The sequence below is a fragment of the Dendropsophus ebraccatus genome, chromosome 4, assembly GCF_027789765.1.
Source record: "Dendropsophus ebraccatus isolate aDenEbr1 chromosome 4, aDenEbr1.pat, whole genome shotgun sequence".
NCBI lineage: Eukaryota > Metazoa > Chordata > Amphibia > Anura > Hylidae > Dendropsophus > Dendropsophus ebraccatus.
Window position 1 is genome coordinate 100568919 of NC_091457.1, and position 27418 is coordinate 100596336.

Genomic DNA, 27418 nt, shown 5'->3' on the forward strand with positions numbered 1-27418 from the left:
CACAGGAACCCCCCAAACGTTACCATATTGCATTCTTTTTTACGATCTCACCAATTTATATCTCATAAATATTAATTTTGGAATTCTGTCATACATGTTATGGTAAAATGAATGACGCCATTACAAAGTACAACTATTCCTGTAAAAAACAAGCACTTACATGGTTTGTAGATAGAAAACTGAAAGTGCGCGGTCCACTGGGTCATTTTGGGCCTGGTCCTCAAAGGGTTAAAGTGTCACTGTCATTTAAGTTTTTTTTTTGCAGAAATCAATAGTACAGGTGAAAAATGCATTTTTATATTGAAAAAGCTGTGTGAAGCTCTTCCCCCTCCTGTCATTGTGTATGAATAGGGGAGGGGTGGAGGGAGGTGAGGCACCAAAACAGGACAACAAAGAGTTAATTTACAGCTACATCACCGGCTATCTCCTCTGACAGTCAGCACTGACCTCTCTGACCTCTGAATATCGGCTTTCATGGAGCTCCCGGCTGTGGAATCCTTTGTTCTCTGCTCTCTGCTGCCGACTCATGTCCCTCCTTCCCCCCTCTCCTCTTTATAGAACAGACAGGGTTGTGTCTGATGCAACAAGTCACAATTTCCTGATATTTTGCAGTGAATGGAAAAGAGTAGGGAGGGGGGACCTTGAAAAAGTCTTTTTTGAATGCAGATAATGGCGTATTTGCCTAATAAACCCAATTACAAAGTTTCTTAAAATCGGCTGGACTATTGATTTCTAAAAAAAAAAAAAAAAAAATACGAGTCACTCTTTAAACGATTTATCTCTGCGTGTAAAGGGATCCTCACAGAGACAAATCCGACCCCAAAACTAAGCAGATTCAGGGTCCTATTCCACGGACCGATGGGGGCCCGATCAATAATGTAAACACCATACTTTACCAAAGCATGTTGCAGGTCTTCTCCTGCGCTCCTTCTTCCTCCCAGTCCTGTGCGCAGCAGCAGCTTCGGTGCGGCCTGTGTGAGCTGACAGACCGCTCAGCGAACCACTGGCCACGGCGGTCCTGGTCAGTGATTGGCTGCGCAGTCTGTCAGCTCAGACAGACCGCACAGAAGCTGCTACTCCGCCCGGGACCGGGAGGAAGAATGAGTGCAGGAGAAGACCTGCAACATGCTTAGGTACAGCATGGTGCTTGTGAAACCGTCGGTCGCCTGCCACGCATTGCTATTCCACGCAGCGATGTGCGGTTGGTGCCCAATGATTTTAGGTTTGAACCTAAATAAACGATCAACCAAGGACATGATCATCGGCTGATCGTTGTCTCTATTACATGGAGCGATAATCGGCCGATTATCTCTTCGTGGAATAGGACCCTAACACTCTCCCCTAACAGATGATGTTAGGGGAGAGAAGAGTCGGGCATTGTAGACTCAACTGCTTGATATATTGTTCTCAGAGATAGGCCCCTGCTAGAGTTGCCTGGCAGCAGTTTACCCCTCCACCCTCCTCTCTCCATTTCGTATATGTTTAGCCAACAGCTATTGAAAGTGTCTATTCACCTTTACTACTTCTGTTGTACACGCTGGTTCTGATGCCTGCCCACAGGCCCTATAGTTACAACACTGGGACCATATCTGAGAGATTTGGATTCCTGTGAGGGGATGATTGTGGGGAATATATTTGCTACATTTCCTACAGTATTATCTGCTTTATTGCTCTGCTGTATTAGAGCTCGGCTTTGATCAGTGACTTCAGCTATGCTACGCCTCCTAACCCCTCAGATGCTCAGGGCCCTTTCCCTGCCCCATGCATTACACTGCAGCTCTATGTCTTTATGGCATAGCTCTGATCAATTTCTCCTTTTATGATTATTTATGATAATTCTGTTTTTTTTCTGTTCAGCTGTCAGCCCCCTGATGTTGTCATGTGGCCGCAGAATGTGGAGCAAGTCAGCAAGGTGGCAGAGCTTTGTTATACACACAACGTGCCCATGATTCCTTTTGGCACAGGGACAGGGCTGGAAGGAGGTGTAAGCGCAATGCGAGTATGTAGACCTTTTACCTCTTCTATATTATGGCTAAAACTCTTCTGTACTTTTCTGATGGTTATATCTCTAGAATGAACACAAAGCTGATGAAACCTTCTATAAAAGGATCAAGACTGCAAACAAATATTTAGCAATAAGTATTTGTAGATATGAATTCCTGTTCTTTGTCCTGTCTCTGATACTAAATGTTCTGCCAGATCATCAAATCCCAACTTTGTATATCCCTGCATGCACCATTACATCATAAGGACCCTCCATGCACCATTGCATTATAAGAGCTGGATGCTGCGTGCACCACTATATCATAAGGACAGGATCCTGCATAAAGCAGAATGCTCCCTACAGTACTGCATCATAAGAGCAGGCCACTGCGTACACCACTGCAATAAGGGTATGATTTTGCATACACCACTGCACTTTAAGGGCAGATCAGTACAGACGTGTTGTCTTTCAGGGAGGAGTGTGCCTCAATCTCACACGAATGGACAGAATTCTGAACCTCAACACTGATGACTTTTATGTGACTGTGGAGCCAGGTGTCACCCGCAAGACCCTAAATGCATATCTCAGGGACAGTGGCTTGTGGTTCCCTGTGGGTAAGGTAGCTTTTCCTCTATATTTTCACCTAACTCCATTACATCAGCTGCACTATTTGGCTATGATAACACAACATACTTTTTATTTTTTTAAAGAACGACCATTGTTTTCAGTTTACGCAAGTCAATGCAAACAACAGCTGTTGTTCACACAATGTAGCAAACAATGAAGAAGTAAAAATAATTAACGTGTGAATTATTGACGGCTGTTGATTTTTGTTGTTCATGTGAGATGGTGAAACAACCAGAGAGATGTAACTGTATACAATAATATGTATGACATATGGTTTAACTGACATTCTGTATATGGCCACAAGATGTCGCTGTTTTGCAGCACACAGCCTCTATTGTTAAAGGACAACTCCCACGGGACCCGGAAAAAGAAACACAAAAAAACAGACAGACACCATATTCACCATCCCTCCGGTGACGATCGCCACTCGATTCGCCCGCCGTCCATGCAGAAAGTGGGGGAAGGGGGCCAGACTGGTTATTTAAACACATTACGAAGTTATATAACTTTGTAATGTGTGTTAAATAAGCCAAAACATTTTTTTGTGGGAGTTGTCCTTTAAGGCTGCATTCACACGTTCAGTGATTTTCCTGGTCTGTGATTGTAGTCTGCTAGCTACCTACGTGATCCGTGCAAAACTGTCCGTTTTGTCATCCGTTTTGCATCCGTGAACGTGTTTTTCATGGATCTGTTTAAAGCATTTTAAATTATATTGATTACACCACATCTGTGTGCATTCGTGAAAAACACGGATCTCATTGATATTTATGGGGAATCCGTTCCGTGCTTCCGTTCCGTGTTATGACCTGTCCTATTTTTAAACGGAACGGATTGGAGATTAGTGAAAACACTGAACATATAAATAGCCCAATACAAAGCAATGGGCTATAAATTTGTCCCTACAAGGATCCGTGAGCACGGACAACTTCACGGAATGTGTGAATGCAGCCTAAGGCTGTGCTGTTGCCAAGGGAGACAAATCTGACAGATGGAAAATGTGACCTGGGGAAAGCAGCAGCAGCAGATGGGGGAAGTCTGAGCAGCCATTTTGATGAGACAGCTGGCTATTGCAGACTGAGAGAGCTGATGCCATCCACATGAAGTATCCTTCTTCCATGACCCCATAACTGCTGTGGAGAGCAGCTATACTGGTCTGTGACTGGGGTCCGTCGAGAGAGTGGCTAAGACAGCATAGGAGCAGTTGTGGAGAGAGACGACCGTCATCTTTGTTGCAGGACTTTGACAAGAGGGACCCCCTTGTTCAGTAACCATCTATCTAAAAGAGACCCAGCTCAGTAGTGTGCGTGCCAAACTTTCCAGGACAGATATTATGACAGATCACATTATATTGTGAAAGGAACCTGGGCTGTGGAGTCGGTAAGCCGCAGCTCCGACTCCTGAATTTTATCAGGACCGACCCCGACTCTGACTCCTGCTCCTTCATAAATGGCCAGTCATATACCAGGGGAGTTATTTATCACACTGGCTCAGCAGCTTCTCCCTAATGTCCTACATGATCCTGGGGAGACTTCTGAGTGAATAAAGGAATACTGTATATAAAGCAGATTCTTCTCTGTGGATGCAGTCAGTCTCCAGCCTCCATGTCCTGAACTACTCACAACTAGACTAGATGGAGCAGGTAGTCTTTTCTTGCTGACAGTCTTCTATGTTTCAAACTAAATATTCACCATACTTAAAGAAACACTGCTAACAATGCCAGATACCTGTAATATAGATGTCAGCCATAGTGATATACAGGGGTTCACACAGTGATATAGAGAGGGGTCACACATAGTGATATAAAGAGGGGGTCACACATAGTGACATAGTCACACTGTGGGGGCACGCAATAGCACGCACGCACGCACATTCACATAGCCTGCTGCAGCCATAGCATACACACACCGCCACACAGCCTGCTGCAGCCGTAGCACACACACAGCTTGCTGCAGACATAGCGCACACCACACATACACACAGCCTGCTGCAGCCATAGCACACATACACACAGCCTGCTGCAACCATAGCACACACACACAGCCTTCTGCAGCCATAGCATACACACACAGCCTTCTGCAGCCATAGCATACACACACAGCCTACTGCTTGAGGACAGAGGTTACTGCTACACTACTTGTCTTCTCGTATTACATAGGATATCTTCATATTACACTGCTGCTCATATACAGTCATCCAGCATCCAGGAAGAGACCAGCACAGATTTCCCCCCACACAATGGACTCTTCCAGCTCAGAAACAAACTGCCAAATAGTGACCGACAACTTTTCCATGACCCCCCTTATGTAATAGGGCCAGTGTCCTATTACTGATATATTCCCCGAGCACCCTTATCTAATAGGGCCAGTGTCGTATTAGAATTATTATTTTTTTTTAATATTTCTTTATTAAGCAATTTTTCATATTTTCCATATAATAAAAACGAGTAACATCAGATATGAAACAGGGTACATCGTAATTACAATAAGAAAAAGAATTACAAGCCTTAAGCATAAAACCTGTACGAGCCAAGTAGCGTTAATTTATCATCACAAAGAGGCTATCCAGGCAAGAGAAAAAGGACAAAAGGATAAATAACAAATACAAAATGTACCCACAATATTCAACACATCCGGAATAAATTAACCAAAAACCACGAATCCCCCCCCCCTCCTAAGCCACTCCCACCCATCCCAACCCCAGTGGACCACAAGGAAGAGAAAAAGAAAAACAAAAAAAACTCTTCAACCCGACAGTCCGACAGTTTAGGATATATAGGAGTGTACTATCCTGTACTCCTGTTTTCTCCGATTATAATATACCGTAATATAATCACACTTTCCTAACTATCTCTAGATACTCATCCAATCCAGCGACGCCTGTATATTACCTCCCCTTTCCTGCCACGCTTCCTGAACCAGACTTTTTCATATTGTTTAATCAATTCAGTGAGGTTAAGCCATTCATTAACGGAGGGTGGCCGGGTAGAACCCCAATTACGCAATATCGCTAACCTAGCCAAAAAAACCCCACAAACCTACAAACGTTTTATACTTGATCTCTAACACATGACCCAAGTCACCAAGAATCGCTAGGGTAGGGTGGGTTCAGACTGAGGAATTCTCGCGGAAAATGTCTGCAGAATTCCGTCAGCTGTCCGCCCGCACATCTGGGCACCTTTCTGCCGGCCTCATAGACACCATTCTATGGGCCGGCGTATTCCGCTATACACTGAAAGAAGTGTCATGTCACTTCTTTCAGCGGATCGCAGAATGGTGTCTATGGAGCCGGCGGAAAAGCGCGTGCCCATGCGGGCGGACAGCTGACATTTTCCGCGAGAATTCCTCAGTCTGAACCCACCCGTAGGGAGAAATGGCAGGGAGCAATTCAGTTTATCCTGAAGGACACCAAAGACGTCCTCCCAGTATTGGACTATAATCGGGCAATTCCAGAAGACGTGAGCCAAGTCAGCACCTCCCAGATCACATCGCAAACATCTAGAATCTTCCCTAATCTTCATCTTCCAGAGAGAGACGGGCGGATAGTGACTTCTATGTATGATTCTAAACTGGGTCAGTTTATGAGATTCAGACAAGGATACCAGTCTCATACCCTCCAATATATCTTGCCACGAGGAGTTCTCAATAGGTCCCCAATCCCTTTCCCACCTTTCTCTAGCTTTCACCCCGACAGACTGAGTGTCACTCGAGCCCAATAATATATATATAAAAGAAATCCCTTTCTTAATAGTGCCCAAATTTTGTAAGGTTACCATCACTTTATTACGCGTAACGGCCCACAACTCTGTGTCAACGGTGCTCCTTGCAGCATGTCTCAACTGAAAATAAAAATATTTGTGTTTAACCCCTAACGAGAATTCTTCACACATGTGTCCGAACTCTCTAATAATTCCATTCTTAAACAATTGTGCTACGTGCACTAAAGACCTAGTGATCCAAAATTGCTTATTAACCAGTTTCTCAAATTCTGGCAATTTTCTATTGTCCCATAAGGGAGTGGAATCTTAATGCCCACATACCTCAAATCTATCTTTTACTACTTCCTATACTTTATGCATTAAGTGTGATATCGTGCAATTAGTATTAGCAACCCTCAGTGTTCCAGATTCAAGTAGTTCAAAAATATTACTTCTGTTATTTTTACAAATGAGAAAGCCTAGGACTGGATCGAGTGCACCTCATACAATCCGAGCTAAGTGGCTAGAAAGAAAGTATAACCTAAGATTAGGTAAGGAGAATCCTCCTCGCGAGCTCTGAACACTAAAGACGTTATACTTTATTCGCACTCGTTTCCTCCCCCAGATCAGGCTACCCAATAGTACTTACAATCTTTTTAACCAGTTGTTACTTATCCATACTGGGGAGGCAGAAAAGAAAAACAGGATCTGGGGAAGAATCACCATTCTGATGATGGCAATACGGTCGGTCTGCCATTCCAACAGGGAGTTGGTTCCATATCTTAATACGGCTCTTCAGTCCCTGCAGGAAGGGATGCAAATTCTGTCTTCTGTACGCTGTACAATCTGCTCTGATTCTGATCCCCAAGTATTCTAGCGTATCAGATTTACGTAAAATATGCAAAGACTCTATCCGGGTGATGATCTCCTCATCCAAAGGGAGAAGCGAGGATTTCTTCCAATTAATCCGAAGGCCAGAAAGTTTTTCATAATAACTAAGGGCATTAATAATTTCAGGCATTACTCTAACCGGATCTGTTACAAACAACAAAACGTCATCTGCATAAAGCAGTATTTTATTATTTTTCTCTCCAGGACCATAACCACTAAATCCCGGGTGCTGTCATGCCCACGCCGCAAGAGGCTCAATATATAAAGCAAATAAAAGTGGGGAGAGCGGGCAACCCTGCCGGGTTCCTCTACTTAAGGGAAAAGGACAAGAGGCAGAATCATTAAACAGGATCCTAGCAGTCGGAAAACTATACAGGACCCTTATGAGATCTACAAAATGCTGACCCAGGCCCATTCTACCAATTGTACGCCATAGGAAGTCCCACTCTACCCTGTCAAATGCCTTCATGGCGTCTAGAGACAGGACAGAGCACGTCCCTCGGGCGCTATACTGAATGTTAGCAAACACTCCTAACAGGTTATCGTGGATCGTACGGCCTGGGATAAATCCCCCCTGTTCCTCCCCTACCAGATCTTTTATCACACTGGCTAGCCTCTTGGCCATTACTTTAGCAAAAATTTTTACGTCTGTGTTTAATAGTGAAATAGGGCGATACGAGTCCATGTCATTCGGATCCTCATCATCTTTTTTTCTTAATCAAAATAATATGGGCCTCCCTCATAGATTGCGGCAATATCTCCCGCTCACAGGATTCATTCAGAACCTCCCATAGCATGGGCAGGACAGCACCCGAAAAGTTCCTGCATACCTGGAATGGCAAACCGTCCCCTCCAGGGGAAGAGTTTGCCGAGAAGGATTTGAGAGCCTCCTCAATCTCCTGCAAGGAGATTTCTTGGTTAAGCGCACTTCTCTTTTCTTCCGATAGGACAGGAAGTCCCACAGATTCCAAAAAGAAGTCAATCTCCTCCTCGGTTGCTCCACTCTCAGAGCTACAGTATATACCTTCTGAAAATAATTAACAAATTCTTGTTCAAAAAGTTGTCTCTCATAAATAAAACCGCCCTCCGCCCTCTTTAATACTGTTATCTCCTGCCTACTCTGCTGACCACGTAATATGCTGAAGCCTCACCCACTCCGCCTGCGACTTCCCCTGACTATACTCCTGGGACGCTACCTCAACTTCTTTACTTAAGTCAGCCTCCTTCCGTGCAAAGATCTTTTTCCTGTAAGAAATATGTTTGAAGAGGATACCTCTAAGGTATGCCTTCAAGGTGTCCCAAACTGTCAATAAATCAGTGGATCCCCCATTAATGGACCAAAATTCTTTTATATCTTTCATAATAAGCTCGTTCATGTTCAGAATCGTAAGCCAATAAGGGCTGACTCTGAACACGGAGGAGGACTCCTTTTTCCTTACACCCTGTACATGCACTAGCAGCGGGGCATGATCAGAAATGGTCTTAGGCTCGAACTTAATACTCTTTATGTGTTTCATCGCGGTATCATTACAAAGCACTGTCGATTCTAGACGCTGCGTCATGGGAAGCGCTATAGCACGTAAAGGATATTCTATCGGGATTCAGTCTACGCCAGGCATCTATCCACCCCATCTCTGTACATATTCTGTTTAACGGGGTAGTTCCAGGGCGTACACACAATCCCGAGGTCTTCCTATCCAAACCTGTGTCCATCACACAATTAAAGTCGCCCAGGATGTATAAGTCCTCAAACTGCTTGTCCTTAATAAAGCGGGTCAGTGTAACTAGAACAGAACTTCATCATTATAGGGAGGGGGAATATAAACAAAGGCCAAAATAGTGTCAACACCCTCAAGAGTCACATGTAAAAGTATAAATTTACATCTTTTACATCAAAAGTAAAACTTACATCTTTCTTAACCTCTTTTAATTGGAAACTGATCCGGTTGTGAATGAAAACAGAAATGCCAGAAGAATAAGCAGAGTAGGTTGTATGAAACTCCACCTGTGCCCAGGATCTTTTTAGTTGCCCCAGAGTCTCTGGAGTGCAGTGTGTTTCTATTAATTACATCAGTTATTATTGCGCGCTTCAACCTACTGTATCTGCCATCCCTCTGACATTCCAAACAAAACCCCTTACGCCAGACATTTAAAAAAAACAAAAAAACACCCTATTAGAATGTTGCTCATAATATATATTCATGAGCAAAACTTGTAAAATTTATATCAAAATTCAATTCTACGTTTTTTTTCCGACTCCAACTCCGACTCCAGCCAAAACTAGCTCCGACTCCACAGCCCTGAAAGGAGCATCACAGCATACTCGGCCATTTGTTTTGTTTATTGTTATTTGTGGTTTGATAACAGTTTAAATAGTTTATAAGATTGTAAGCTGCTGTGCTACACCGCAAATGCCCATGAGATGCTCCCATATCTAATTGTTCATGAGTATTTAATAGGTTAATAGGTATATGGCGGCCGACCTATTCAAACCCACTAGTAGGTAAACTTAGTATGTTTGTATTTATACAACATATTTCCGGGGGCTTAAAGGGGTGCTCCAGCGAAAAGCTTTTTCTCAGTAATTGAAACACATTACAAAGTTATATAACTTAACTGTAATATGCTTCAATCACCCATCTGCCCCCTTCCCTATCTTTTCCCCCCTCAATCCCCCACCAGGAAGTGACTCATTCTTACCTAATGACTGTTGACCCCAGGCTGCTCTGTGGCAGCCATTTTGTGACAATGACATCATTAAGAGGGAGGCGGATCTAAGCCCTGTTAGGCCAGCCTACCTTTGTCAGATGACTCAGGTTGCTCAGCTCTGATTGGCTGAGCAAGATGTAAGCCATCTAACAGTTTTACAGAGTCAGTTAGACATCACAGGAGACAAAGTGCATCATGGGAAAGCCCAAACCAGGAAGCGAAGAGAAAATGAAGACACCAACTAGAGTTTCTGGGACCTGCAAACAGCGGGAAATTCAAATGGAGACAAACTCAGTAGAGATGGTGAGTGTGAAAAGTATGTTTATAATTGATTGTTTTTTTATCAGGGCCGGAGTACCCCTTTAAGCTTGATTGTATGTTATTACCTTTAGTACCTCTGCACGTTTCAGTAAAGTACAGTTTTGTTTAAACTGGTGTTGGAGTCGATTGCTGTATCCTGGGGAGCCCACCCCGGTACATAGCTTACATTCACACACAGTCCTTTTTTTTTTGACCCATCCTTTGTATTAAAGTCAATGGAATTTTATTACAGGACACACCCAAAGGGGACAGAAGTCAATGCTGAGCGAAAATAATGTTCCTACGGCTGATATTGCGATGTCAGCTGTAGGAACATGCTAAACTACGGCCGCTTGTACGTTGTGTGAAGATAGCCTTTGAGTGAACACCAGGCTTGTGAATGTGAGGTTCAGTGTCATATTTTTTTTCTTGGGGTTTCCTAGATCCAGGAGCTGATGCCTCTCTATGTGGCATGGCGGCTACCAGTGCATCAGGTACCAATGCCGTACGGTATGGCACAATGCGTGACAATGTCATCAATATGGAAGTTGTTCTGCCTGATGGTCGAGTGCTGAACACAGCAGGAAAAGAGAGAAGCTTCAGGTGTGGTATACATACTGGAGAACATGAGCAGGGCAAACACAACTAAAGATTTTTAAAAGGTAGTGTCTTGAGTGTTGTCCAAGCTGTTCAGTTCATCTATTGTGTGATCTATTCATGAATTGACAGACAAATGTGGGCCCAATCATTTCCAAATATTTGTGGTGGTTTGAGATGTTAAAGGGGTGAATGGAGATTGTTCAGGACTGGAGAACTAATATATAATTTAAAGTGGTTAACTCAGCTTAGAAAAACATGGCCGCTTTCTTCCACAAACTGCACCCAGCAGGGTGTGGTTTTGTAGCTTGGTTCCATTGAAGTATCTGTGTGATCATGGATTGTGGAATATTAACTGTTTAGACTGGGTTAACACTGCGTTTTTGCAATCCGTTCAACGTATCCGTTTTTAATTGGTTACTTTTAACGATGTAGTCAACCATAATTTTTTTCCCGTTAAAAAAAAAATCCATTTCGATCCGTTTTTTTTATATAATGGAAGTCAAGGGAAAAACAGATCCAAACAGATTACACACAAATGCATCCATTTTTTTTATAAAACATATACGTTAAACGGATTTAGAAAAAACAGTGTAAACCCAGCCTTAGGTGGATGCAGTTTAAATTAGAGATGAGCGAATATACAGTCATAATGAAGCAAATAGCTTTGCTAGCTCGGCAGTCGGCTTATTAGCTGGCTGCCTTTAAAGTGTCACTGTTTGGAAAAACTTTTGACATGTCAAAAGTTTGATCCATCCGGGTCTGAGTGTTCAGACCCGTACCGATCATAAGAACGAGTGCAAAGAGGACCGCACTGCAACGCGTCTGCCCTGTGTCACTTGATCAGGCTCCATAGACTTACAGAACCTGACTGATCACGTGACAGAGCCGGAAGAGGCTCATTCTTAGCGCTGTCTTTTCCCAGCTTGTTCTCATGATCGGTACAGGTTTGAACACTCAGACCCGGTCCAATCAAAACATTTGACATGTCTCTATGACACGTCAGACGTTTTTCCAAAGGACAGTGATACTCTAACTCCATGCCGCTCCTCCCCTGGTGCCTGGAAAAGTTGGGTGTACTCCTGGGAAACTTTTCCCAGTTTTCAAGGACTGGATCCAGCTTTTTCTGGCACCCAGAGCAGCACTGAGTTAAAAGGCAGCCGGCTGATAAGCCAACTGCCGAGCTAATGAAGTGCTTCGCTTCCTTATTAGGGTAGCTTAATGCGTAACGTATCCCCAGCAGATTTCTCACTGCAGATTTGCAGCAGAATCCGCTGCAGATACTTGCCCATTTACTTCACTGGGCTGAAATACTATGTGAAACTCATTGCCAATAACCCCCATAGCCCGGGAACATACTGTACCAGGTCCCCGCTCCGGCTTGCTTTAGGGGCTCCCGGTGGTCAGCCAATCAGTGCGAGGGAGGGGGAATGACAATCCCGCTGCAAGTCTATTGAAGTAAATAGGCAAGTATCCGCAGCGGTTTCTCTGCGAATTCACAGCGAGCAATCAGCTGGGAATATGTTACGTGTGAAGCTTACTGTTTATTTGCTTATCCTAGTGGAAACCTAAAAAATAGTGGGTGTTTTAAAGGGCACTTCAAGCCCAAAGAGGCAACTTTTTATCCTCAGGGGACTTAGGGCCCTATTCTATGGAACGATTATGGTTCGCATAATCGTTAACGATAAACGATCCAAACGACCGCTATTACGAAAGTCCTGAAATCGTTCACCCATCCATTTACTTGGAAAGATAATCGTTACTTATGATCGTTCTTGCGGTCGTCTTGTCGTCGCTATTTGCGTTCGTCACTACTGTGAACGAACGATGTCTTATTCAATGCGAACGATTTGCGAACGAGCAACTATAAAAAATAGGTCCAGGTCTTATTGAACGATCAACAATTTCTCGTTCGGTCGTTAGTCGTTAACTGCTATTCAAACGAATGATTATCGTTTAGATTTGAACGATTTCACGATAATCGTCCGTTGGAATATGGCCCTTAGACAGAAGTTTTTAATAAAACAAAGCCCTCAATGAGGTATACAGTGGAAAGGGGTGAATACTTTTTCCCAGCACTATATAACTAGTATCTACATTGGTCTTTTGACAGGAAGACGTCGGCTGGATACAACCTGACTAGCCTGTTTGTGGGCTCAGAGGGGACATTGGGGATTATAACCAAAACCACACTGCGTCTTTACGGAGTGCCGGAGGCCACTGTTTCTGCATTATGCAGCTTCCCCAGTGTACAGGCAGCAGTAGACAGCACAGTACAGATTCTACAATGTGGAATTCCCATTGCCAGGATTGGTGAGTTGTCTCGGTCACTGTTGTCTGGGTCTATCACCTCTGGGCACTGTCTAAGCACATGCATCCTATGTGATAAGGTCTCTTCAGGCGTGTGCTGGGACAGTGCACACAGTACGAAACACAGTACGAGTGAGACATTATGAAATCAGGGAAGCACCGACAACATTGCAGTACAGTCACCCTGCACCAAGCAGCCAGGTACAAGTCTACAGCTTGGCTTAATAGTGTCCCTTGTATGGCTGGGTTCACACTATGTTTTTGCAATCCAATTTTTCAATCCGTTTTTTGCAAAAAAACGGATGCATGTGTGTGCATCCGTTTTGATCTGTTTTTCCATTGACTTCCATTGTAAAAAAAAAACGGATCAAAATGGATCAGTTTTTTTTAAAGTACACAAAAATGTAGTCGACCTAATTTTTGTCCGTTTCTGAGCTGTTTTTTTTTTTTTTTTATAATGGAAGTCAAAGGAAAAAGGGATCAAAACAGATACACACAATGGCATCCGTTTTTTGGAAAAAACGGATTGCAAAAACATAGTGTGAACCCAGCCTTAGCTACAAAAAAAAGTGATTGGAACTCATAGATGTTATTGCACTGACTCTATGTATGCCATGCTATTCTGTGTCTGCCTGCAGAGTTCTTAGATGATGTCATGATTGATGCCTGCAACAAATTCAATGGCCTTAGTTATACTGTGTTGCCCACACTCTTCTTGGAGTTCCATGGTACAGAGACTGGAGTGAAGGAGCAAGTACAGCAGACAGGTAGGAGTCTTGCTTGTATACACAGTGCTCTACTCCCCTAATCTGTTCCATATGCACATCACTCATCTCGCACATCATACTCCCCTCATCTATACTTGATTCTTTAATAATCCCACACAGTGATGCCCTTCCCTCATCTGTATCATATACTCAGTGCTGTGTCCTCTATACTTTTACTTTTTTGCAGAGGAAATAACTCAACTAAACGGAGGATCAGACTTTACTTGGGCAAGTGATCAGGAACAGAGGAACAAGTTGTGGACAGCAAGACACAATGCATGGTATGCCGCCCTCGGTTTGCGTCCTGGGTGCAGGGTGAGTTTTACATCCTTAAGTATAATATTATGGTATAATTATACAGCACAGTATTATACATTCATGCTGAAGCAATGCAGAGGTTATAAGAATGTGTAGACCTCCAATTCTCTCCCAGCCCTAGAGTTCAGTGCATTCAGGAGTTCCCAGATGGACTAGACCCAGGGCTGTGACAAATAACACTATATTTTATGTAAAAGAAAAAAAAACATGTTGTAAGCTTGCCCTAAGTCATGCTTCTGAGTGCTCCATAGGGGAGATTTATCAAACATGGTGTAAAGTGAAACTGGCTCAGTTGCCCCTAGCAACCAATCAGATTCCACTTTTCATTCCTCACAGACTCTTTGGGAAATGAAAGATTGAATCTGATTGGTTGCTAGGGGCAACTGAGCCAGTTTCATTTTACACCATGTTTGATAAATCTCCCCTCATGTGTCCAGCGTGCTTGGTGACATGCAGGACCGGACTGGCTATAGGGCACTTCTGGCAAATGCCAGAATGGGCTGGTGGCCTCCAGGGGCCGGTCCCGTGCTCCTTCTGACCCGGCGACTCCTTTCCCCAACCGTAGGGAAAAGGAGTCGCTGGGCCAGGAGGAGCAGGGGAACGGCCCACAGCGCTCCAGCGCTCGATACCACTATTTATTAATTTCCTATGGACGTTGGAATCATCTCTGCTCATTAGCATGATGAAATCAAAGATGGGCGGCCGGGATTTCTCTGCAACGCGAATGGTATCCGGAACATCACCGAGAGGAGGGGGTAAGTATCAAAAGCTTTAATAAGGGGTAGGATGGGTTCTGCCCCGGTCTTCTGTATTTGGAGAATTGTTTTCAGCTACCTTGGAAGTTTTTGAGCATAAACTGTTGGATTAAGAAATGGATTCGATTTGCTTTCTGTATTTCCTCCCTATTGTTTTATATTTATGAATAAATATGTTTTTAAATGTGAAAAAGAAAGGAATTCTAGTGAGGATCTCCTAAAATCTGAGGTGCAGTATCCCATCATGACCACAACACATGCAGGTGCTGCGGCTTTGTCAGCCAGCTGATCAGTAGAGCACTGGGTGTTGCAGTCCCTCTGATATTGATGACCTCTATCCTGAGCATACACTTTGTTAGTATGTCAACCAAACCAGTCAATTGTATAAAGTGTATGGGTGGCTTAACCCTCTCCATGAATGTTTGTTAGTGCTGAACGTTGATGTGTAAAGGGAGGACAGAAGAGATAACTGTCAGACAGACTATCATTGCATAGCCACCTTAACCCTGGAAACATTGAAGTGTGACTATGCAAAATACAGAAGATGCTAAAATCTGATTCCAGCCTTTCTGAGCTAACTCTGGGCTAGTTTTGTATGTTTCTCCTAATGGTGCATTAACACAGAGAGATTTATCTGACAGATCTTTGAAGCCAAAGCCAAGAACAGACTACAGGTCAGAGAACAGGTCAGATAGGAAAGACTGAGATTTCTCCTCTTTTCAAATCCATTCCTGGCTTTGGCTTAAAAAAAATGAATTATATAGATTAATATACACTTTTTCAGTTTCTCATCTTTGTTTTAGGGTTATGCAACTGATGTGTGTGTTCCTATTTCCAAACTTCCCCAAATCATAGTGGACACTAAGAAAGATCTCATGACGTCATGTCTCACAGGTAAAGAACGTGTCAGTGATGTACAGGTCACAGTGTGATCACATCAACATGTTTGTGTCAGCATGATCAAACAGCACAAATATACTGTAAAGAGCACCATATCAAACAGGCCCTTTCTTCATCTCCACAAAATATACCATAAATGTGGTATAGATGCGGTTTAGGCCTTCAGTGCTTATTATAACCTTCATCACTATTAAGCGCCGCTCATGTCTCATGGCTCACAGAATAAGGCTGCATTCCTACGTTCCGTGATCCTGACGGATCACGGACGTGGAATGCATGTACCGGAGTCCCCCCGCGCCGGTGTCTGTAATTAGATGCTGGGAGCGGGGGAGACTATATTCATAAGCGCCGCGCTGTAATGAATCAGCCGCGCGGTGCTGTTACTACAGTGTGGCGCTTATGAATACAGTCTCCCCCGCTCCCAGCATCTAATTACAGATGCTGTCCGGGCGCGGGGGGGGGGGGGGGCTCCAGTACATGCATTCCACGTCCGTGATCCATCAGGATCACGGAACGTAGGAATGCAGCCTAAACCTTCCCTGTTGCCCACAGGAACCGCAATTCAACTTCCATAAATATGTTGGTAAACTCAAAACTGATGGTGGAAATGTGGAGAATACGTTTTCTATGAGACAAACACCTATTATGCAAGATTTATCAAAATTAATCATTTATGATGGTTGCATATCAGTCTCCTAGGGGAACTTAGAAAGTGTAAAAAAAAAATAAATACAGTACAGACCAAAAGTTTGGACACACCTTCTTATTCAAAGAGTTTTCTGTATGAAAATTGTAGATTTACACTGAATGTATCAAAACTATGAATTAACACATGTGGAATTATATACTTAACCCTTTGAGGACCAGGCCCAAAATGACCCAGTGGACCGCGCAAATTTTGATCTTAGTGTTTTCGTTTTTCCCTCCTCCCCTTCTAAGAGCTCTAGCACTCTCAGTTTTCTATCTACAAGCCATGTAAGTGCTTGTTTTTTACAGGAATAGTTGTACTTTGTAATGGCGTCTTTCATTTTACCATAACATGTATGATGGAATTCCAAATATATTGTTTATGAAGATATAAATAGGTGAAATCGTAAAAAAGAATGCAATATGGTAACGTTTGGGGGGTTCCTGTGTCTACGTAATGCACTATATGGTAACAGCGACATGATACTATTATTCTATAGGTCAGTCCGAACACAACCATATGCAGGTTACACAGATTCTCTAATGTTATATATGTATTTTTTTATGAAATCCTTTTTTTTGGCAATTAAATATTAATAAAATGGGCCTATTGTGACGCTTATAACGGTTTTATTTTTTCACCTACGGGGCTGTATGGGGTGTCATTTTTTCCGCCATGATCTCTAGTTTTTATTAATACCATATTTGTGAAGATCGGACGTTTTGATCACTTTTTATTGATTTTTTTTAATATATAATGTAACATAAAATCTGTAATCCGCGCACTTTTTCCCCTCTTTTCGTGTACGCCGTTTACCGATCACAATGATGCTTGTTATATTTTAATAGATCGGACAATTACGCACGCTACGGTATATTATATGTTTATTTATTTATTTTTATGTTTTATTTATATAATGGGAAAGGGGGGTGATTTAGACTTTTATTGGGGGAGGGGCTTTGGGGTTGTGTGTTAGTGTTTTGAACTTTTTTTTTTTTACACATTTGAAGTCCCTTTGGGGGACTTTTACATACAGTACTTTGATTTATACACTGATCATTGCTATGCCATAGGCATAGCATTGATCAGTGTTATCGGCAGTCTGCTCATTGAGCCTGCCTGTGCAGGCTCAGTGTAGCAGATCGCCGATCGGACCGCACGGAGGCAGGTAAGAGACCTCCGGCGGTCCGTTTCAACGATCGGGACCCCCGCACTGCGGGGGTCCCAATCGGTAAGTGACAGGGGACTCCCCCTGTCACTTACACTTAAACGCCGCGATCACGGCGTTTAAGGGGTTAATGACACGCGGCAGCGCGATCGCTGCAGCGTGTCATTACCGGTGAGGTCCCGGCTGCTGTTTGCAGCCGGCCCCCACCTGCTATGAAGCACGCTCCGCTCCGGAGCACGCTTCATAGCAGGAGAAACACCCAGGACGTAAGGTTACGTCATGGGTCGTCTGGGGACAGACTTCCATGACGTAACCCTATGTCCAGGGTCGTCTAGGGGTTAAAGGAGAAGTCAGACGAAAATTATTATTAAAATATTGTATTGCCCCCCAAAAGTTATATTATTTACCAATATACACTTATTATGGGAAAAACTCATAAAGTGCTTTTTTCCCTGCACTTACTACTGTATCAAGGCTTCACTTCCTAGATAAAGTGGTGATGTCACGACCCGACTCCCAGAGCTGTGCGGGCTGTGGCAGCTGGAGAGGATGATGGCAGAGGGATGCTCAGTGTCCCTCCAGTGCTCTGTTTCCCTCAGTGTCCCCCTGACATCATCCTCTCCAGCAGCCACAGCCCGCACAGCTCTGGGAGTCGGGTCGTGACATCACCATTTTATCCAGGAAGTGAAGCCTTGATGCAGTAGTAAGTGCAAGGAAAAAGCACTTTATGCGCATTTCCCTAATAAGTGTATATTGGGGATTTTTATCACTTTTGTGGGACAATACAATACTTTAATAAAAATTGTCGCTGGACTTCTCCTTTAACAAAAAAGTGTGAAACAACTCAAAAAATATGTCTTATATTCTAGGTTCTTCAAAGTAGCCACCTTTTGCTTTGATTACTGCTTTTCACACTTCTTGGCATTCTCTTGATGAGCTTTAGGGGGTAGTCACCGGAAATGGTTGTCACTTCCCAGCTGTGCCCCGTTAGGTGTAATAAGTAGGATTTCTTGCCTTTCAAATGGGGTTGGGACCATCAGTTGTGTTGTGCAGAAGTCAGGTGGATACGCAGCTGATAGTCCTACTGAATAGACTGTTAGAATTTGTATTATGGCAAGAAAAAAGCAGCTAAGTAAAGAAAAAGAAAAAAGTTAAGAAAGGAAGGTCAGTCAATCCAAAAAATTGGGAAAACTTTGAAAGTGTCCCCAAGTGCAGTTGCAAAAACCATCAAGTGCTACAAAAAAAACTGGCTGACATGAGGACTGCCCCAGGAAAGGAAGACCAAGAGTCGCCGCTGCTGCGGAGGATAAGTTCATCCGAGTCACCAGCCTCAGAAATCGCAGGTTAGCAGCAGCTCAGATTAGAGACCAGGTCAATGGCGGCACACAGAGTTTTAGCAGCAGACACATCTCTACAACAACTGGTGACAGGAGACTATGTGCAGCAGGCCTTCATGGTAAAATAGCTGCTAGGAAACCATTGCTTAGGACAGGCAACAAGCACAAGAGACTTGTTTGGGCGAAAGAACACAAGGAATGGACATTGTACCAGTGGAAATCTGTTCTTTGGTCTGATGAGTCCAAATTTGAGATCATTGGTTCTAACCACGGTGTTTGTGCGACGCGAAAAGGTGAATGGATGGACTCTACATACCTGGTTCCCACTGTGAAGCATGGAGGAGGAGGTGTGGGGGTGCTTTGATTGTGACATGGTTGGGGATCTATTTAAAATTGAAGGCATACTGAACCAGCATGGCTACCACAGCATCTTGCAGCGGCATGCTATTCCATCCGGTTTGCGTTCAGTTGGACCATCATTTAGTTTTCAACAGGACAATGACCCCAAACACACGTTGAGGCTGTGTCAGGGCTATATGAGCAAGAAGGATAGTGATGGGGTGCTGCAAGATGATTTGGGGTGAGCTGGACCACAGAGTGAAGGCAAAAGGGCCAACAAGTGCTAAGCATCTCTGGGAACTCCTTCAAGACTGTTGGAAGACCATTTCCGGTGACTACCTCTTCAGGCTCATAAAAAAAATGCCAAGAGTGTGCAAAGCAGTATTCAAAGCAAAAAATTGGCTACTTTGAATAACCTATAATATAAAGTAATGATGCCCACTCATTTTTCTTTACTTAGAATTTGTATTATGGCAAGAAAAAAGCAGCTAAGTAAAGAAAAATGAGTGGGCATCATTACTTTATATTATAGGTTATTCAAAGTAGCCAATTTTTGCTTTGAATACTGCTTTGCACACTCTTGGCATTCTCTTGATGAGCTTTAAGAGGTAGTGACTGGAAATGGTTGTCACTTCCCAGGTGTGCCCTGTCAGGTTTAATAAGTGGGATTTCTTGCCTTATAAATGGGGTTGGGACCATCAATTGTGTTGTACAGAAGTCAGGTGGATATACAGCTGATAGTCCTACTGAATAGACTGTTAGAATTTGTATTATGGCAAGAAAAAAGCAGCTAACAGTCTATTCAGTAGGACTATCAGCTGTATATCCACCGGACTGCTGTACAACACAATTGATGGTCCCAACCCCATTTATAAGGCAAGAAATCCCACTTATTAAACCTGACAGGGCACACCTGGGAAGTGACAACCATTTCCGGTCACTACCTCTTAAAGCTCATCAAAAGAATGCCAAGAGAGTGCAAAGCAGTATTCAAAGCAAAAGTTGGCTACTTTGAAGAACCTAGAATATAAAGTAATGATGCCCACTCATTTTTCTTTACTTAGCTGCTTTTTTCTTTCCATAATAGAAATTCTAACAGTCTATTCAGTAGGACTATCAGCTGTGTATCCAAAAGGACGCTAGTTGACCTCAGGGAGATCAACCAAAACACCGCAGAGACACCATCACGTGTCTCAACGTCAGCGTATTCTAGAACATTGCCCCCTGGGAAATCAAATATGCAAAAGAACACTGCAGAGACACCAAAACAGCTGTCTGTGGATGGATACCTTGCTGAGGTGGTTTCCGTGACTGGAGAACGCCTTTGGCTTGGTTGTTCCTTCCCGGAGGGAAGGTCTGGCTAGTTCACTGACGTCGAGACATGTGATGGTGTCTCTGCAGTGTTCTTTTGCATATTTGATTTCCCAGGGGGCAATGTTCTAGAATACACTGACATTGAGACACGTGATGGTGTCTCTGCGGTGTTTTGGTGGATCTCCCTGAAGTCAACCAGCGTCCTTTTGCATGCACTTACTAGCCATTGCTCCCACGAGCCAGAAACCTACTCCACACTGATTAGGGGCAAAAACCCTGAAACAGCTGTCTGTGGATGGATATCTTGCTGAGGTGGTTTCCTTGACTGGAGAACTGGTTGTTCCTTCCCGGAGGGAAGGTCTGGCTAGTTCACTGACGTCGAGACATGTGATGGTGTCTCTGCAGTGTTCTTTTGCATATCAGCTGTGTATCCACCTGACTTCTGTACAACACTATTGATGGTCCCAACCCCATTTATAAGGCAAGAAATCCCACTTATTAAACCTGACAGGGCACACCTGGGAAGTGACAACCATTTCCGGTCACTACCTCTTAAAGCTCATCAAGAGAATTCCAAGAGAGTGCAAAGCAGTAATCAAAGCAAAAGGCGGCTACTTTGAAGAACTTAGAATATGAGACATATTTTCAGTTGTTTCACACTTTTTTGTTAAAGTGTCACTGTCGTGAATTTTTTTTTTTTGCAGAAATCAATAGTCCAGGCGATTTTAAGAAACTTTGTAATTGGGTTTATTATCCGAAAAATGCATTTTTATCATGAAAAAGCAGTTTGAAGCTCTCCCCCCTGTCTTCATTGTTCTCCTATGGAGAGAGCTAAAGAAAAGACCAAAACAGGACAACAAAGAGTTAATCTACAAATCCCTCACGGGATATCTCCTGTGACAGTCACCAGTGACCTGTCTGAGCTCGGATTACAGCTGTCACCCAGCTCCGTGCCTGTAATCCTCTGTTATCTGCTTTCTGCTGCCGGCTAACTCCCTCCTTCCTCCTCCCCCCTCCCCTCTCCCTAGAACAGACAGGGGACGTCTCCTGCAACAAGTCACAATTTTCAGATTTTTCAGAGTGGATGAAAAAGAGGAAGGAGGGGGGGACCTGGGAAAAGGCTTTTTACATGCAGATAATGGCAGATTTGGCTAATAAACCCAATTACAAAGTTTCTTAAAATCGCCTGGACTATTGATTTCTGGAAAAAAAAAAAATACGACAGTGACTCTTTAAGTATATAATTCCATATGTGTTAATTCATAGTTTTGCCTTCAGTGTGAATCTACAATTTTCATAGCCATGAAAATACAGAAAACTCTTTGAAAAAGAAGGTGTGTCCAAACTTTTGGTCTGTACTGTATATAAGTAAAATACAGAATGATTTCAAAACGTATGGAAAATTCCCAGAAACAATAATGAATGAATTATAATAACAAAAAAATGGCACTGCTGCATGTGGAATTTTCCAAAATACTGTAATATAATGGTATAATATAAATAAAATATAAATGTTATTGAAAAAACAGATTGCAGATTATAGAAGGTTACGCTATATAAATTAGGTATTGCTGTAACTGTACTGACCCACAGAAGTAAAGATGTATATATATAGATCAGTCTTACTGTAACATGCACTGTGTAAAAATAAGACCCCCACAAAATTTGCTAAGTTTTTTATTGTTTTTATCAATATTACCCCACAAATATTTAGTTTTCTGTTTTTCTGCACATTTTATGGTAAAATTAATGGTTCTGCAATTTGGTCAATTGGTTCTACGCTAGTTAACCAGTTTAGGGTCAAAGTATCCTCTTATCTTACAGCGCCTTGTAGTCCAAGTCATCTCCCATCCTATAAAGTTTTCTCTTTTAATAACAAAGATGTCATATGCCATTTATTACAGATATACATGGTGGTGGTGGCATTCTAGCGAAGGCTAAAATTAAGAACATAAATCTGTATTGCATGGCAGGGATCACCTAAGGTAAGGCTAGGTTCCCACTACATTTTTGCAATCCGTTTTATGAAAAAAAAAAAGAGATGAAAAACGGATTGCAAAAAGGAATGCAACTGTGTACATCCGTTTTTCCATTGACTTCCATTATAAAAAAAAAAAATGGATCCGTTTTTTTTTTTTTTACAGACACGAAATGTGGTCTATTTTTTTTGTCTGTAAAAAAAAACTGATCAGTTAAACGGGTTGCAAAAACGCAGTGTGAACCCAGCCTAATATAGCATATAAATTATTTCATGTCTTGTACCATGTCTATGGCAGGTCCTATAGCTGGACATGTTGGCGATGGGAACTTCCACTGCATTATGGTGCTAGACTTGAATGATGAGGAAGAAGTGAGGAAAGTGAAGGATTTCACAGACCGGCTGGCCAGGTAAATCTCCCACCCATAGTACCTACATGTGTCATGCTTAGCAAGAACATCAGTCTCATCAGAAACTAAAGATAAAGGGCTTTGTCTTTTACACACACACATATACATATATATATATATATATATATATATATATATATATATATATATATATATATCTATCATAGTTGCCAACATTTGAAAATCTTTTCCAGGGACACGTTAGCGTTAAAAAAGGTGTGGACTTATTGTGGGTGTGGGCTCGATGGGGTGTGGCCTATCATGGGTGTGGGTTCAAAAATTCCCAGTTAGAATTTACAGTCAGAACAACACACAAGGAGCATTACACACCCCAGTATTAGGTCCCCAATATATTACACGTCCCGGTATTAGGTCCCCAGTATATTACACACCCCACTAAGTGCAGGCTGAGACTCAGAGATAGCATTCTACTGACTGACTTTATATACTGGTAGTTTGTACCTATATGATGCAGCTGCACCCCATATTATCATACTACTATCTTCTTCATCCTACTGCCCCTCCATCATCATAGAACTACCTCTCTAATCCTCCTTCACCCTCCATCATCATACTACTACTACTGTATACACACACACACACACAAGGGGGAAGATTTATCAAACATGGTGTAAAGTGAAACTGGCTCAGTTGCCCCTAGCAACCAATCAGATTACACCTTTTATTCCTCACAGACTCTTTGGAAAATAAAAAAGGTGGAATCAGATTGGTTGCTAGGGGCAACTGAGCCAGGTTCACTTTACACCATGTTTGATAAATCTCCAAGATCTTCACTCAGTGAATGGCAACTTTCAGCCTTTATAACTAGAGGGTAATAACCAGTTCTGACTGAGATCCCCTCACCCTGCTGAGAGCATGAAATAAAATCTCACAGTGAAAATAGGGTTATGTTCAAATTTGCGTTGCAGGTTCTGCCATATAACACTGTAATAAGACACCACAATAGAGACCAACAGACCTCATCGGACTATATGTTTAAGTGTAGCTGTTGTTTGAAAAAAAACTTTTGACTTGTCAAAAATTTTGATCGGTTACTGATCGTGAGAACGAAGCAGGAGAGGACCACACTGCAGTGCAATCCGCTCCCTGCTCTATGTCAGTGAAAGTTTGGGCTCCATAGACTTACATTAGGAAACCGACTTATCATGTGACACAGCCACGAAATGGCCATGCTTAGCGCAGTCTTCTCCCAACTTGTTCTCACAATTAAATCTCTATGTCAAAAGTTTTCTCAAACGACAGTTACAGTTTAAGAATCTTATCATATGCTATAGTGAGGTGTCTGAAGTCCGAGGGCTAAGCCCTCCACCTCCACTAAAACAAGCAGGCCAAAGTTCTATAAATCTACACTCCACACATTTGGCTACCCAGGTACAACCGAGCACTACCCAGTAGAATAAATGGGCACTGTTCTCAGCATCTGGACCCCACTGGTCCAAATTTCTAAGGAGTCGCCATCATGTCTTAAAGTGTCCCTGCCGTTTACATTTTTTTTTTGCAGAAATCAATAGTACAGGCGATTTTCAGAAACTTTGTAATTGGGTTTATTATCTGAAAAATGCATTTTTTTCATGAAAAAGCAGTTTGAAGCTCTTCCCCGTCTTCATAGTTCTCCTATGGATAGAAGAGGGGTGGAGGGAGATGAGGCACCAAAACAGGACAACAAAGTTAATTTACAGCTACATCACCAGGCTATCTCCTCAGAAGTCAGCACTGACTTCTCTGACCTCTGAATACCCTTTCACACAGGTCCCGCTGTGTAATCTGTTCTCTGCTGGTGACTAATCTCCCTCCCCTCTCCATAGGTTACACAGGGCTTGACTGATGTAAAAGAGTCGAGATTTCCTGATAATGAGCAGTGAATGAGAGAGAGGAGGGGGGGGGGGGACCTGGTGAAAGTCTTTTTGAATGCAGATAATGGCATATTTGCCTAATAAACCTACTACAAAGTTTCTTAAAATCACCTGTACTATTGATTTCTGCAAAAAAACAAATACAGTGACACTTTAAACAATAGTTTCCCATTAAATGAATAGGTTCCAAGTGTCTGTAGTAGTATCTCCTGTGTGATAGAGTCTCTATGAGGCATAGTTTATGTTTTGAACAGAAACTGCAAGGCAAGTGTAGACACAGCCTTGGCTTCCAGGATAGGACAGGATTGTCTTTACTGCAACACACTCTTAGCTATGTGAGCAGGAAAAGGTTAGTGTGTGTGTGTGTGTGTGTGTGTGTGTGTGTCTCTCTCTCTCTCTCTCTAAGCTTTTTAGCTTAAAGGGGTTATCCAGTATTAGAAAAAGCACAAATAATTTCTTTCTACAAAAAACAGCACCACCCCTGTCTTCAGGTTGTGTGTGGTTTTACAGTTCTGCTCCATATACTTCAGTGGAACTAATGGTGCGTTTACACAGGCAGATTTATCTGACAGATTTTTGAAGCCAAAGCCAGGAACAGACCATAAACAGGGAACAGGTCATAAAGAAAAGACTGAGATTTCTCCTCTTTTCAAATCCATTCCTGGCTTTGGCATCCAAAATCTTTTAGATAAATCTGCCTGTGTAAACGCACCATTAGTTGCAAAACCCACACTGAACCTGAGGACAGGAGTGGAGCGGTTTCTGGAGGAAAGTCGTAGTGGGTCTGTGGTAAAATGACTTGTGGGGGGGGAGGGGGTCTCCAGAAAAATCACCTCATGAATGTCCCTTCTTATAGGAGAGCTCTGGCCCTGAATGGAACCTGCACTGGTGAACATGGCATTGGCATAGGAAAGCGTAGGTTACTGCAGGAGGAGATTGGAGAAGTCGGTATTGGAGCAATGAAGCAGATTAAAGCTACGTTTGATCCAAAGAATTTAATGAACCCAGGAAAAGTAGTTTAAATGGACAGAAAGAGAATATAGAAGAGCAATGACATCCCTAACTTTGGCACACCTAATCAACCAGGATGATTGAACAATGGTTCCTCAATCCAGCTGCATAGGCAAGATAATCTTCAGCACTCCAAGGCATGTAGTGGGACAATTTTTTGTAGTCCCCCCCAGGCATTGACTTAAAGGGGTTATCCGGCACTACAAAAACATGTCCACTTTCCCCCTTCTGTTGTCTCCAGTTTGGGTGGGGTTTTGAAACTCAGTTCCATTGAAGTAAATGGAGCACCTGAACTGGAGACAACAGTAGGGGGAAAAGTGGCCATGTTTTTGTAGCGCTGGATAACCCCTTTAAGTATAACAGTTATACAAAATCAAATGTTACATCCAATCTGTGAATACACAGGTATTCAGAAGATAGCTGTACGAACAGAGCATACGGGCCTAGTCAGGACCTTTTTCACACATACTTGAGCTGCATGGAGGAGAGAAGAGATTGAGGCAGGTGTACATGTCTATAGGATTTCTGTCTATATGCGAATTAGATGTAACCTGTCTGTATACTTGCAATACTCAGCAATAGGAAAAAAATGAATAAAAATAGAAAATTATTTTACTTAACCACCTTGTATTACATTGTCGAAACTGTGATTTACTACTGTAAATGTTTGTATGTACTTTACATAGGCCCCTTGTCCATAGGTCTTGGATACATACAAAGGCTGCATTCCCACGTTCCATGATCCTGACGGATCATGGACGTGGAATGCATGTACCGGAGCCCGCCCGCGCCCAGACAGCATCTGTAATTAGATGCTGGGAGTGGGGGAGACTGTATTCATAAGCGCCGCGCTGTAATGATGCAGCCGCGCAGTGCTGTTACTACAGCGCGGCGCTTATGAATACAGTCTCCCCCGCTCCCAGCATCTAATTACAGATGCTGTCCGGGCGCGGGGGGGCTCCGGTACATGCATTCCACGTCCGTGATCCGTCAGGATCACGGAACGTGGGAATGCAGCCTAAGGCTGGGTTCACACAGTATTTTTGCTAAGTATTTTGGTCCTCATATTGCAACCAAAACCAGGAGTGTATTGAAAACACAGATTTAAAATAACACCACTTATTTGCCCTTAAATGATGGCCATCCAATAAATTTCAACAGTGTGTGAACATAGCCTGTTTTCAATCCACTCCAGGTTTTGGTTGCAATAGGAGGACCAAAATACTGAGCAAAAATACTGTGTGTTAACAGAGCCTCAAGCTGCACATGTATTTACGTAAAGGAGATATCCAAATTTTACCAATGTGGTCAGTACATAACTATATACCAGCTGATGCCAAGGTATACCAGTATGGATGTATAATTTATTCCAGCTATGGATATAGAATTATACACCAAGAGATGTCCAGGTTATTTCACTATAGACGATGTATAACTTATACACATA

The 27418-nt window shown here is 42.8% G+C and overlaps 1 protein-coding gene across 2 annotated transcripts in view; it reads left to right on the forward strand.

The window, feature by feature from the left end:
* The window catches only part of LDHD (lactate dehydrogenase D), a 36969-nt gene extending 10907 nt beyond the window's left edge, over positions 1-26062 (forward strand). For both annotated transcript variants that reach the window (XM_069966460.1, XM_069966461.1), the window contains 9 exons: positions 1858-1999; positions 2457-2598; positions 10649-10808; positions 12916-13115; positions 13751-13879; positions 14067-14194; positions 15756-15846; positions 22975-23086; positions 25817-26062. In XM_069966460.1, coding sequence (XP_069822561.1) covers positions 1858-1999; positions 2457-2598; positions 10649-10808; positions 12916-13115; positions 13751-13879; positions 14067-14194; positions 15756-15846; positions 22975-23086; positions 25817-25982 — 1270 coding nt within the window. In that variant the 3' untranslated portion in view covers positions 25983-26062. The remainder of the gene's footprint in view (positions 1-1857; positions 2000-2456; positions 2599-10648; positions 10809-12915; positions 13116-13750; positions 13880-14066; positions 14195-15755; positions 15847-22974; positions 23087-25816) is intronic.
* The last annotated feature ends 1356 nt before the right edge of the window (positions 26063-27418 follow it).